Genomic DNA, 14,005 nt, shown 5'->3' on the forward strand with positions numbered 1-14,005 from the left:
ATACTCACATGACACCCCTCTCCACCCGAACACACCAAGACGTATTCACCTGAACTAGCCTGACTCACACCTACTTCTGCTTATACACACATCGTAAAGCAAGGATAGAACTAACGAGCACCCTCACACCCATACACCTGGAGTATCCCAGGGGAAAACACAAGTGCTACCACACCTGCTACAACCACACCCACCCCGGGTTTGTAATCATAATTGTGCTGATAACCATCAAGTTAATGTTTTATCTACACGCTGTTAGGATAACCGCAAAACAAAATGTCTCACTATTGTACCACTATGCTTTATGCCAATATGCCTAACAAAGCACTAAAAATTAAAGAATGTAAAAAAAAAAAAGTCTGGTGCTGTCTGAGAGCTGGTTTTTCAAATCCATCACTTTGAGGCTTGCTGTTCTGGAATTGCAGTTGTAACAGAATACTTTCTGTGACCGACACTGACTGCTTTTTTTTATCTTCCAGGGTAAACTGTTCAGAATATTTCCCTTTGTTCTTGGCTGCACTCTGGTTGGCTGGAATCTTTTTCCATCAAGGTAAGTACATGCAAATATTTAGGGGTATCACTTAATTATTTACAAAACTGTGAACTAGAACACAACGACAGAAAGATTCATATATATGGGTGTACTTGGGCAGTATCAAGGTTTGTCACTAAGTTTCAAGCATCCACCAGGTATATTCACCAAAAAAATGCCATTAAACTTACCTGTAAACAAAGCTGGGATGCGATTCTCACTGTAACCCAGTTTTATAATGTGAGATCATTATTATTAGAGTGTGTGGGCAATCAGATCAATAGAGGCATGCAATACTTGCACGATAATCTCCCAAATGCCCCAACACTTCTCTATGAAGCATTGTATGCACACTGTCCTCAATGTGCAAAATTATAATAATGGTAATATATTATATAATAATTGAATTTATTTAATATGAAGTACCTTAGACAGCATCTCATTAAGTTGAAGTGATATTCCTGCTAAGTGTTACCCTTTAAAGGAGCACTATTGTTTTAGTTTGTATTCCTAACACTCCCACTTCCTCCCCCCCACCCCTCGTTGATATAAAAGGTTAAAAAAAATCACAAACCTAAGGTCCCTCGGCACTGGGGTGGGCTCCTCTTCCTCCAATGTTAGCCAATTAAGGGAACCTAATGAGCGTGTGTGCACATTAGACCTTCCCCATAGTAAAGCATTGACTCAGTGCTTTCCTATGAGGATTCTACAAATGCTGGAAGTCCTCATGCAAAGCGTGAGGACATCCAACATTGTTTTATGGAGTTAAACTCTGTGAAATGACTGGAAGACAGCCAATAGAGGCAGGCTTAACCCTGCAATATAAGCATTGTATTCTTTAAAACTGTAATGTTTTAGATTACAGGGTTAAGGGAGCAGGGACACTGCACCAGAAACCAGATGTAGTGTCCCTTTAAGCTCTCCATTGTCATGAATGCCAAAAAATAAAAACTGTGTTCTAAGAGTCATAAATATCAGACAGTGCTTTATGCACTGGATGATATAGGCATCTGTCCAAGACCCATCACTAAACAGACACATTTCCCATTAATCTTGGATTTGGTAAAATTAATCATTACTTTGTAATCACCCCAGTGTAAGTTGGATTTCTTGCTACAAAAAATAATGGATTTATTATTCAGCACTGCGGGCATGAAATTGTCTCACTTTCAGGAATGTTGGGCCCCATGCAAAATGAGAGAAACAGTACTGCTTTGACTTAGGCTTATTAACTGAAGCAGATTTAAATTGATATGAAAGACATGGTATGTGCATATTTCTGCTTCTATATCTACCAACAAGTGTTCATTTTATAAGAGCAGCAAGGGTACTTGAAATGAAAATAATAATTAAAAAATAAACAAGAAAGACATGCACTGAAACAGATTTCTACATATTGAATAGGCAAAAATTGAATAGGCAAAATAACTAGTGGATAGGAATACTTTAATCTTTCCTGGCATCTAAAAAGGTCTCAAATGTCAAGAAAATACCCACACTCCCATGTATACTGCAAACCAGATTTTATTTTACAATAAATAATACAAAAATACTTGTAATAAATCTATATATACCAATCCAAACAGATATGAAATAGTTAATATTCTAATTAATATTATATACACCAATACACACATACAATGCATATGTATATACACCTAAAATTGGAAAAAATGATTGATACATTTCCCCCTTAAAAATACAAAAACGGGGGGCGTGGCCGGGACACTGAAGGGAGCGGACGCATGTCGGACTAGCTCCCGCGGCAATTACAGCATACGCATGCTAAACAGTATTTTCTCACCCTCACTCCGCCGCAGACCGGGCTCAATAACACCCAAGATGGGCAAAAAAGCGAAAAAGCTCAGAACCCTCACGGGGGAGGGCTCCAGGAGTATCTGCGACCTACTTCAGCAACCGCGGCCTAGGCCCAAAATGGCGTCGCCGGCGGACTCGACCTGCCCCTCCTCCGATGAAGGAATCCTCGATGCTCCCGACGACATCCCGAGATCGGTGGGCCCAAAGATAACCTTACTGCAGGGAGACCCTCAAGCCCCAGCCACCAAGGGCGACATTCAAGCCCTGCTGAACAATATCAGATCTTTCTTTAACGCAGACCTAGACATCATCAGGGAAGACATCTCTACGGTCAAGGTGAGAGTGAAAAGTGCAGAGGAGTCCATCTCCAACATAGCTCAACGCCAAACAAGCGAAGCAGAGCAACTGCTGCAGCTTCAGGCCGCACAACATTCCACCCAACTACAACTAGAGGCGATGGAAGACGCGAGAAGGCGCACAAACCTCAAGATTAGAGGCATTGCAGAAACGGTAGACGACCTGGAGTTGCCACATTTCATACGCCGCCTACTCACAGCATTGTTACAGCAACGAACTGCCAAAAACATACAGTTAGATGGCTGCTACAGATTAGCCACCTCAGCCAGAGCCCCTGCAGGGGTACCTCGAGATGTGATGGTACGTTTCCTCATGCTCAGAGACAAAATGGCGGTCCAACGAGAGACGAGAAACAAAGCTCCTTACTCCTTCGAAGAAATGCAGCTTCACTTCCTACAGGACCTATGCCGCTCCACTCTTACCTGGCGAAGGTCCCTCCAACGGGTCACGCAAGCGCTGAGATCAACAGGAATCGCCTATAAGTGGGGACCCTCACGAACCCTGATCGCCACGAAAGAAGGCCGCAACTACACTATTTCCTCGGCGGATGAGGCTACAGCCTTCCTACAAAAGCTGGACATAGCACAGCCTGAGACAAGCATCGTGAAACACACGAACACTTGGGACGTTTCCACGATAGTCCCGTTTACCCCCCGAGCAGAGACTGACAACGGCTGAAACATCAGGGGACACTTGGTGATGTGAGAATCGCAGGCTGACAACCGCAGCGTAATGTTACACAAATGCTTTGTTAAAATGGACGTTGACCCTCTAGTTTATAAGTTTCATTGTTTGCTCCTGACAGTACCAGGCCGATATATGTAACACCTTACCCGGCCTCAATCCCCCCCCCTGCGCTCAGGGGTTAATGAGCGAGACTTCACAACACATGTAGTAAATGTTTAATAATGGTTATAGACAGCCCTTAGAGTTCCTAACTTATATGTTCACGTACGCATTCCCTCAAGGTTTTTCACGTCACGCACTGGCTGCATGTGCACCCCTTACAGGTGTTCGTAGCCTAGCAGCACCGACAGATATATTCCACACACAGTGATAAAGTCGCACACTACCGACAGACCCCACACCTAAATGTTCGCAAACCAGAAGCTACAGCCACCCATGCCCACATAGCTCTACACTATCAACAGATGTTACTAACACCATCCCACACGCTACTAAAGACAAGCCACACCAGCATAGATATTCCTTACTCGCTCTTAAAGCGGCACATTACCAAAGATATAATCCTTAAAAGCTTATAAGGCACGTATTTACTGAACAGCAACTGTTTTCAGTACCACCTAGGTTTGTAGGCTGTTTTATCTCTCCGTATCGCCTTTTATTACCTAACCCATGTGAAATTAGTACAGTGCTACTTACACATACGTACAATCGACCACCCTCAATATACATATGACATATATATTCCTATAACCACATAGGTTAACAGCGCATAGCTCCAACAAACTGTCTCGGATGGTATAACTCACGTACTGACACAGCTACTGTTCTCAATACTGTTTATGTTAGTAGGCTGATTTATTTCCATCCATATCTCTCCTTATACCTATTTATTTGTTATTTATGTTTTCGCTCAGGTAACATCAACACCGTGTTACTTACCATCTTGCACGGTCGACCATCCTCACCACACTTAGGTCTTCTATAGTCTTAACAATCCCTAGGCTACCAGCGCATAATTGCCTCCAACGATATAATTTACGTATTGTCTGTAAAAGCAACCGTCTCCGCTACTGCTTATGTTGATAGGCTGTTTTACTCCCATGTTTCTTCTCTCACTTTTGTTTTTTTTTTTATTAACTCACGTAACATCGGCACCGCACTACTTACATTTTTGAACAGTCGGCCATCCCCAACTCACATAGGCCTTATGTAATCTTTATAATTCATATGTTAATAGCGCATTAATGTCTCAAATGTTATAACTATAATGTCAGTTTACATTTTCCTTTTTATTTGCCTTACAAAAAAAAAACGGTGCGGCCTCTTATACCATGTTAACCGATTTTTCACTTGAAATGTTTTGATGAGATGGCTATAACATGTCATGTAACAATCTGTCTCTACTCGCACCACAAAAATAAAGAATTGGGAAAAAAAAAAAAAAAAAAATACAAAAACGAACTGCTGTACAATATAATTGTGTCATTAGTCAAAATAAGGCAGACTAATCACACAACGTTTCGGCGCTGGTGGCCTTTATCAAGGGTGCAACCAGTCAGTATTCACAGGCTGTGCATGAAAGGCGTGTGATGCCTGTGGGCATATCTGTTTTTGTGTTTTTTCAACAATTATGGGATGGGATTTTAATGGCAAGAGACCGGGGTGCATGGTCCGACCAGTAGGTGATTAATTAAGGAATTGGTGGTGTAGGAAAAACATATCAGTTCTCTTGTAGGAGCCTGTGGGGTGTGAGTAAAATGTTTTGCCTTCACACTACGTTGTGATGCCTGTGGACCATTTTTAGGTTAAAGCATGCAGGAAAAGAAAATTACTAGGTAAGTATGTAATTTAATTTTCCGTATTCCTGGCTAATCATGGCAGCATCACTAATGGGTAATACCCAAGCAAAAACCCATGAAAGGGAGGGAAAAATCATTCAATATGAATTGACACAAAAACTGTTATTGTTGCAAAAGGAAATCTAATTTTTATTATGCACATTAACAGCCGATAAGTAGTGGAAGAGGCCGCTTCTCCCTTACAAAGGCCAGAAGGAAGGACAAATTTGTTTTCATTTTTCTGAAATCATAAGTAACAGATAGGTACTTGTTCTCTCACATCAAGTTTGTGGTATCGCTCTTCCTTGGGAGAAGATGGGGAGGAACAGAAGGAAGGGAGAACCACTTCCTGGAGCAGATGAAACCTGGATACTACTTTTGGAAGGAAGTCTTCATTAGGTCTTAGGATCACTCTATCATGAAAGATATGAAGGTGTAACTCCTCACTAGAGAATGCCTGGAGTTCCGAAATCCTCTGGGCCGTGGAGACCGCCACCAGGAATACGGTTTTATAAGTGAGGTGTTGAATAGAGATCCTTTAGAGGGGCATAGGGAACTTCCGTTAAAGCATTCAGGATTTATGGCAAATCTTATGGAGGAGCTGAGTTTCTGGCTGGAGGGTGTAAGTGTAAGGCTGCCTTAAAGAACATTGAGATGAGCGAGTGAGATGCCAATGAGGTATTACAAAGGGCAGATAGAGCTGAGGACTGTACCTTTGTCCAGGCCTGCCTTTAGAAATTCCAAAACATGGAAGAGAGTAGGATGTTGAGAATCAAAATATTTAGTCACTGCCCATTTTTGGAAGGTTTCCCAAATCCTGTAATAACAGGAAGATGTGGACTGTTTCCTAGCCTTTAGAAGAGTATCAATCACTGCTTCGGATAGGCCCTGGATGAGAAGGGATCTCCTTTCAACAGCCAGGCCCTCAGGTTCCAGCTGGATGGATTGGAGTGAGTCATTGGACCCTGGATTAGAAGGTCCGGGGAGAATAGAAGCCAAGAATGGGTCAGACATTTTCAGTAGAAGGGGATACCAAGGTCTCCTCGGCTATCACCTTCTTTCCTTCTTTCCAGATTTTCTTCAGTACTCTGGGAATCAGAAGCAGGGGAGGGAACACAAACCCCAGGCTGAAGTTCCAAGGATGGGAAAAGGTATCTTGCCCCAAAGCTAGAGGTATCTTGAAGAGGGAAAAGAAGCTTGCCATCTGAGCATTCCATCTGCTGGCCATTAGGTCTACCTGGGGTATGCCCCACCTCTTTGTCAGAACTTGAAAAACTCTAGGTTCAAGCTCCACTTGCCTGGTAGTATGCCTGCTGAGGAAATCTTCCAGAATGTTTTCCGTCCCTGGGAGGTAGATGCCCAGGACATCAGAGGAGTTATTTCTTGTAAAAGGAGCTTGCTTCTTGCACCTCCTTGGTGATTTATATAGGCAGCCACTGCCCTGTTGTCCGTACGTATAGAGAGCCAAGGACAGTTCCTGAAGATTTGAGTGAAGGTATTTGTCTGATGGGTTCCAAGTGCCTTGAATCCGTATTGATTCTGTGTGAGCACCCCATCCTGTCATGCTCACATCTGTAGTGATAATTTGCCAAGGAGAATCTTCTATTGGAAACCCTTCACGTAGATTGTCTCGCTGAAGCCACCATTCCAATTGATCTTTTACAACTTGGGGAATTTAAATCCTTTGTTTCAATGTAAACGGTACTCAGTTCCTGAGTATTTGAGTGAAGGCATTTCTCTGATGGGTTCCAAGTGCCTTGAATCCATATTGATTCTGTGTGAACACCCCATCCTGTCATGCTCACATCTGTAGTGATAATTTGCCAAGGAGGATCTTCTATTGGAAACCCTTTCCATAGATTGTCTCGCTGAAGCCACTATTCCAATTGATCTTTTACAACTTGGGGAATTTAAATCCTTTATTTCCAGTTGTTGCGATAGTGGCTGAACTGACTCAGGAAATTCGACTGGATAGTTCTTGAGTTCCATTGAGCCAGTGGACTAATTCTATCCAGTATGCTCATGTACTCCTTGGCTGTGATGGAAGGTTTGGGGAGAACTGGGAGAATTTTGTTTTTCAGTCTGCTTATCCTTCCTTGTGATAGGAAGACCTTTGCTTCTACGGTGTCAATATAAGCCCCCAGGAATATTGCTTGTTGAGACAGAGTCAGAGCACTCTTCTTTGTTGATAATCCAAACGTGTTCCTGTATACAGTTCAAGAGGCTTGATGAGATGGAGCCACAATTAAAATGTCGTCTAGGTAGTAAAATATGACAAGACCCTGTTTCCTCAGGCGTGCTATAAGGACCACTAGGATTTTTGACAAGGTCCTTGGAGCAAGGCTTAAGCCGACATGGAAGGCCTCTGAATTGGAAGTGCTGTCCCATAATATGAAATCGGAGGAACTTGAAGAGGGTAGATGGGAAAGTGGTAATATGCATCCCTAAGGTCTATAGACGTTAGCCAATCCCCTTTGTTGATATTGGGAATAATAGTGGATATGGATTCCATCTTGAATGAAATGCGCTTCAGGAATATGTTGATTTTTTTTTCAGATCTATTAGAAGTCTCCATTTCCTGTTGGGTTTGGGGGGCAAAAATACTGTTGAGTAGATGCCCTTATATCTTTCTGAAGGAGAAACCTCTTCTACAACACCTTGGATAAGTAGTTTTTTGACATCGGAAATCATGGCTTACCCCTTTTTCCCCAAGGGTATTCTTGAGCTTATGAAGGAGTTGCCTGGAGGAAAGGAGTCGAATTTTATTCTGTAACCTTGATCAAGGATAGACATGACCCAAGAATCGGATATATTTGTGGCCCAGACAGGGCATGATAAAGGGAATGATAAAGTCTTCCTCATAGGCAGTCTGTATGGACCTGTAAACCTTCAGAAGTTTTTGGAAGCGACTCTCGATCCCCTTCCTCTGGAGGATTTAGAGAAAGATGAAGGTTGATAGGTTCTCCAAGATGCGTATCTATTGTGCTCTTTACCTGGTCGGCATGACCTATTGTCTCGAAAGGACCTCTCACAAAACTTTTTGTCTTTCCAAGAGGATGAATATGGGTTCTTCCCTTGAGGTAGAAAAGCTTTCTTGCTGTCTGCTGCTTTTTGGATAGCCGCATCGAGTACTTTTCGAAACAGGAGATCACCTTGGAAGGGGAGAATGCAAAGGGAGGCTTTAGAAGTGTAGTCCGCTCCCCAAGAGTGTAACCATAGGGCTCTTCTGGCTTTGACAGATGATGCCTTGCTTTTAGCAATCATCTTGGAGATGTCCAGGGATGCTCCGGAGCTGAAGTCCACTGCAAGTCTGAAGTCCCTAAGGTTGTCCAGAAAGTGTTCTCTTCTAACCATACCTTCATAGCTCTGGACAAGGTGGTAAGAGCTATGGCTGGATGTAAAGCTGAGCCAAGAGAGAGCTAAGCTTTTATAGGTTGGCATCCAGTCTTTTCTCCATAGGTCCCGTAGATATGCCATGGAGTCAATTTGAAGCGTAGTATGTTTCACAATTTTGATTAGCGCTGAATCAATTTTCGGGATAGCAGTCCAAGTTTTGCAATCCTTGGAGGCAAATTGGTAGATCCTAGGATTCTTGTTTTTTATGGTAACGTATTTCCTCAGGTCTGGCCCATTCATTAAAGGATGCACAGGAAACAATGTTTTCGAAGATCTGAGGCCTTCAAAATATTTGTCAGATTCCAAGGATTCTGTTTTTTTTTCTTCCTGTAATTTTAGGGTATTTCTTATTAGGAAGATGAGTTTTTCAACAGGTTTTGAGCCTAAGGATTTAGGGCTATATTCCATATCTTCCTCCTCCTCGTCAGTAAATTTCTCAAAGGATTCCAGCTCAGATTCAGATGCGGGAGAAGAGGACTCAGCTCTTTGACATTTCTTGGAGGAAGTCTGTTTTAAAGAAGCCTTGAAGCCTTCAGCTATGGCTTGGGATATCCAGGTCTTAAGTTCTTCTTGAGGAGAACTATTCCTGGGTTGGTTGTCTGCCACTTCTGTCATGCAGGTGAGGCATAGGTCTTTACGCTCTAGAGCAATTTTATTGCAGGCCAAGCAGCAAATAGATTTTTCCTTGTGTTTCCTGGAATATCTATCCCGGATCATGCTTGGGCTGAAAGATAAGAAGGGCCATGTAATTAACTATGGGGCCTGTATGGCACCCTTTTTTCCCCTTATGTAGATAAAAACTTGGCTCACCTATGTTTCTTTGAACCTGAGAGGTGGGAGGCAGAGGGAGAAGACATCTAAAAGAAAAAAAAGCAGTGAAGAATTGTATTCCCTTAATATGACTAAGAATAAATTTGAAAATGGAGATAAAGAAATTATTCTTACCTTCAGGTGAGAAGAAAAGACTCTGGCAGTATCAAATAACTTTCCAGAATTGTTTAGGAACTGAAAGAACTAGTCACTTTAAGAACCGAATGGAAAAGACTGTCTCTTTAAGATTGACTAATGACTCATTTTGAATCTGACCCAGTTAGTCATGCTCATGCATGCTGTTTACTGGATCTTTTAAGGACAGAGAGGCTAAACTGTGCGTGGGAGACCCATGGCACACATGGGAAGATGGCCAAAAAAGAAAATTGCTAAATAAAATTTTAACCTTTCTGTCCCCTTAAGGACAGGAAAAAAGACTGAGGTATGGAAGGAGGAGGGACCTTTTATGCCTCCAGTCTCTTTCTCTCTCTTTGTTTCAGTAATCAATCCTGTCCTGATCTGGTTAGGGGCAGAGCTACCCATAAGTGATGCTGCCATGATTAGCCAGGAAATAACTTTTATAGACATATTATGCTCCTCAAACTGCTAATAAATACACCAAACACATATTGTTTATATTAGAATGTATATTGTCAGTTTAATAACTTCAGATATGTATATAATTTTAACATTTATTAACTCAGCAAACTGTATAAATTCAATGTATACACTTATATGAATCAGATGCATGTATTTTGTGTGTGGTATATTCATCAGATTGGAAATTAAATAACATCCAAGTTTACTGAAGAACTCATCTATTGTTGATCACTTTATTTATTCTACCCTCACTTTTTGTTTTAGGCTTGGCTGCAACCTGTGGACTTGTCTACCTGTTTGCTCGATACTGCTACTTTCAAGGTTACAGTGCATCCTCAAAGGACAGGTATTGCACAATGTGCTTTATAACCAATGATATACTGTAAACAAAGGCAAACAAAAGAAAAATGTACATAAGTTGTAACTGACAGCTGAACAGCTAAAGGTTAAGTCACTTTTGTTTGTATTCATGCAGCCCTATCCACACATTCCTTGGCTGTAACTCACACAGCATTAAAACAAATCTGGCTTAATTTTCAATGAGATTTCAACTTGCTTTATACGTTTTTATCTCCTACTATATAAATTGAAATTTAATCACACATAGGTTATTAACAGAGCAGGGAATTAGAAATTCTAAATTAAACCGAATGTGCAATAAAGGAGTCTAAACATTAGATCTCTCTTTACAGGAAGTATTCAGGCTGTGTGAGTTACATGCATGGAGGAGTGACTAGGACTGCATAAACAAAGTGATTTAACTCCTAAGTGACAAATAATTGAGCTATACACATATTGTATTATATACAAAAACTGCTTAATTAATCCTTTAAAGACAGAGGTAATTGTCCAAGTTCTGAACCAAAACAAAACCCAGAATTTGAGCTAAAGGTCTGTTCAACCATAATTTACCTCTTTCATATTAAGTGCACTCACACTTATATATGCTTTTGTTTAGGAGAAATAGAGCTTCCATTTCATATCAAATATTTATATATGAAACATAAATTTAATATGAATAAAATCTAAAAAAAGAAAGTGTGACAAATTAAGAAATGTTGATATATGCAAGTTCTGCATGGCATTTTTACTGTGAATGTCATAATACAGTTAGATTTTTCTGCAATAAAATGTACATATTAGTATAATGATGCTTTTCATGTACAGGTTTTATGTTTTCTACACATTAAAATTTGCCAGATTGGTTTGCTGGGCCCATGTTGCCTTTGAGACGGTATGGTAGCCTAAAAATCACCCCTATCATGGCATACCATTTGCAAAAGTAGACAACCCAGGGAGTTCAAAATGGGGTATGTCCAGTCTATTTAATAGCCAGTTAGTTACAAGCCCTGGACAAGGTTAGTGTTCATATTTGTGTTTTGCATTTTTCACACAAAAACTGATTATATAAAGGTTATGTTTTACTGCTCTAAAACATATATTTTGATACCGGAGAAACTGACGGAAGCCAAGCACAGAGAGATGGACACAGGTTTCTTCAGGAAGGAAGAGATTCTTTATTGGATCACCGATCGGGACTCAGAGGGACTAGCGTCACCAAAATACAGCAAAGTCTGAGTACTGAATACATAGAGTACATTCCTTATATAGCACTGTAGCTCCTCCCACAATTAACTACACCCACACATACCCTTAACCTATTTAATGAATAGAGTCTAAACTCATCCATCCGGTCTAACCACGTGGCTCATCTGATACAAAGGAGAGGGACGCGTAATTCCAGTTCTTACATTCCTGCACCTGGTCAGTACAGTGATGACAGTATCTTAGCTACGTGTAATTAACTAACTGATACTACAAACACATATACATACATATGCCTTGTGGCAATCTTAGCCTGCTAAACTTGTATTTTACTGGAATTACATCACATTCCCCCCTTTGATGCCTCTGATATTTCACAATTACTTGAGGCATCACTTAACCTTGGTTTGCATATACCTCAGGTTACCATGAACCAGACCAGACTTTTCTTATGATGTGAATCTTTTCAACACTCATCTTCCTGCATAGTTTCTCCCTGATCTAAAGCCTTATACTTATATATGGCCATTATCTGTGCAGCAGCCTTCCTCTCTGCTATAGTTCCTATCAGGCTTTGCACAGACCTAACTACTAAGGGTATAAGACACGGCAGGAGTAGACACAACATTAAAATTAGTAGGACTCCACCTACCACTGCCTTAAGCCCTCCAAACCACTCATACCAGCTACCAAACCAACTACTTGGATTATACCCTTTCCATACCTGAGTAGGCACATGCGCTAGTTTAACCATATGGCTAGTAAGCTCAGCTATTGCTTGCCCTTCGTCATCTATTTGAAGACAGCAATTGCTCAGGTTAAACTTCCCACATACACCTCCCTCTACTGCCAAAAGGTAATCCAAGGCTAATCTATTTTGGTACACTGCTGTCCTCATCCTGGTATTATGCTTCGCTAGAAGATTGAGTGCTTGTGAGGTCTCATTAGTAATAATCTCAACCACCGCCTGTAATCTTATAATACGGTTGAGCATATAAATTGGGGTTCTATAACCAAAGGTACCATCCTCTGCCCACGTGGCTGGCCCATAGTAATCTATAATACGCTGGGGAGGCCATTCATCATCTTCCCAGGCGCCTATCTCTATGGGTCCCCTTTTCTTCCTATGATTCACATCATACACTTTAACACCTAAAGTCTCACCTGTTTCAATCGGTAACAAGAAGAAGGATGGTTTGAGCATACCCAACACACATGCCCCTTCCCAGTCCTGTGGCAACTCCGAATAGGCTTTCTTACCACAGATCCAGTACAAATTTGCTGGGGCTCTCCAGGTTGATGTGATGGATAGATCAAACCACACATCCTTTAAATTGGCATATCTAGCAAACGGGTTAGATGGTTCTGAGACATTTGAAGCCGACCACCAAGTTGTATTCTTTGTATCATCATCATAAGCTTTTTGCCCTAGACAAGTTAATTCTCCTACAGAAGTATTATACATCATTCCTTTCCTTGCTATGCAAACATAACCTATGATGGAGGTCTTTAATCTCCACTCAGATTTACCTCTAACACTCATCTGATAATCGGCTTGTGAAGATATTAATTGTTGAACTGCCTCAGAACCGGACATTACCTCCTTTGCTTCCTAAGGCCATTGGTCTCCCATGTTAGTACCTCCACACACATAGCAGTTGGTTACATTAAGACTACCAGCAATACTCTCAGCTAAATCTATGAACAGGTTTTTAGCGTTATGGGGGATCTTATTATCTATACTCATTTCTTCATAGAAGGAATGGTATACCTGATGAGTTTGGGAGGTTACCGTATCAGTCTCTATCCCTATAAATAATATTGTCCCAGGGTCTAAACCCGTCCCGTATATTTGAAACCCAAATAAATTACCATATTTATCTAAGAACTTGTCGGGGTTATTTATAAGAATATGGACTGGATTGCATTCCATAGACTTACAGTATGGATTGGTAGGCAACTTAGTAACAATCATGTCCTTGTCTGCTGTCTGTCCCCAAGTTGCCCACCCCACACAAGACCAATATGGGCAAAAGTTATAATCTCTATTTGGGCATCTAGGACTTACATATTTATTTTTGCTACTGGGACAAATATATTTATCGTTAGACCCATACGTCCTCTCCCATCTAAGATCCCCACATACATTCCACGGCTTTCTACCACTCGATATCGCTTTACACGCATCAAATAGCAGAACACCCGAAGAATGTACGGATTCTAACACCGTTTTATTAATTAGGGTCCCCTGAGGATCTCCATTCCTGAGAGTCAACCAAATTGTACGAGGTTGATACTCCGGACTGAAGCACTTAGGTTCTCCTACTCCTAAATGGCACACACTATAGTCTATATTTAAGTATCTACATCTCGATACATCTCCTTTACACTCGTATTGTGAATGCCAGATTTAGGGTTTGGG

The 14,005-nt window shown here is 41.2% G+C and overlaps 1 protein-coding gene across 2 annotated transcripts in view; it reads left to right on the forward strand.

The window, feature by feature from the left end:
• The window catches only part of LOC134601004 (leukotriene C4 synthase-like), a 202,012-nt gene that overhangs the window by 149,978 nt on the left and 38,029 nt on the right, over positions 1-14,005 (forward strand). For both annotated transcript variants that reach the window (XM_063445416.1, XM_063445417.1), the window contains exons 4-5: positions 480-550; positions 10,303-10,384. In XM_063445416.1, coding sequence (XP_063301486.1) covers positions 480-550; positions 10,303-10,384 — 153 coding nt within the window. The remainder of the gene's footprint in view (positions 1-479; positions 551-10,302; positions 10,385-14,005) is intronic.

The sequence above is a fragment of the Pelobates fuscus genome, chromosome 3, assembly GCF_036172605.1.
Source record: "Pelobates fuscus isolate aPelFus1 chromosome 3, aPelFus1.pri, whole genome shotgun sequence".
Classification (NCBI taxonomy): Eukaryota; Metazoa; Chordata; class Amphibia; order Anura; family Pelobatidae; genus Pelobates; species Pelobates fuscus.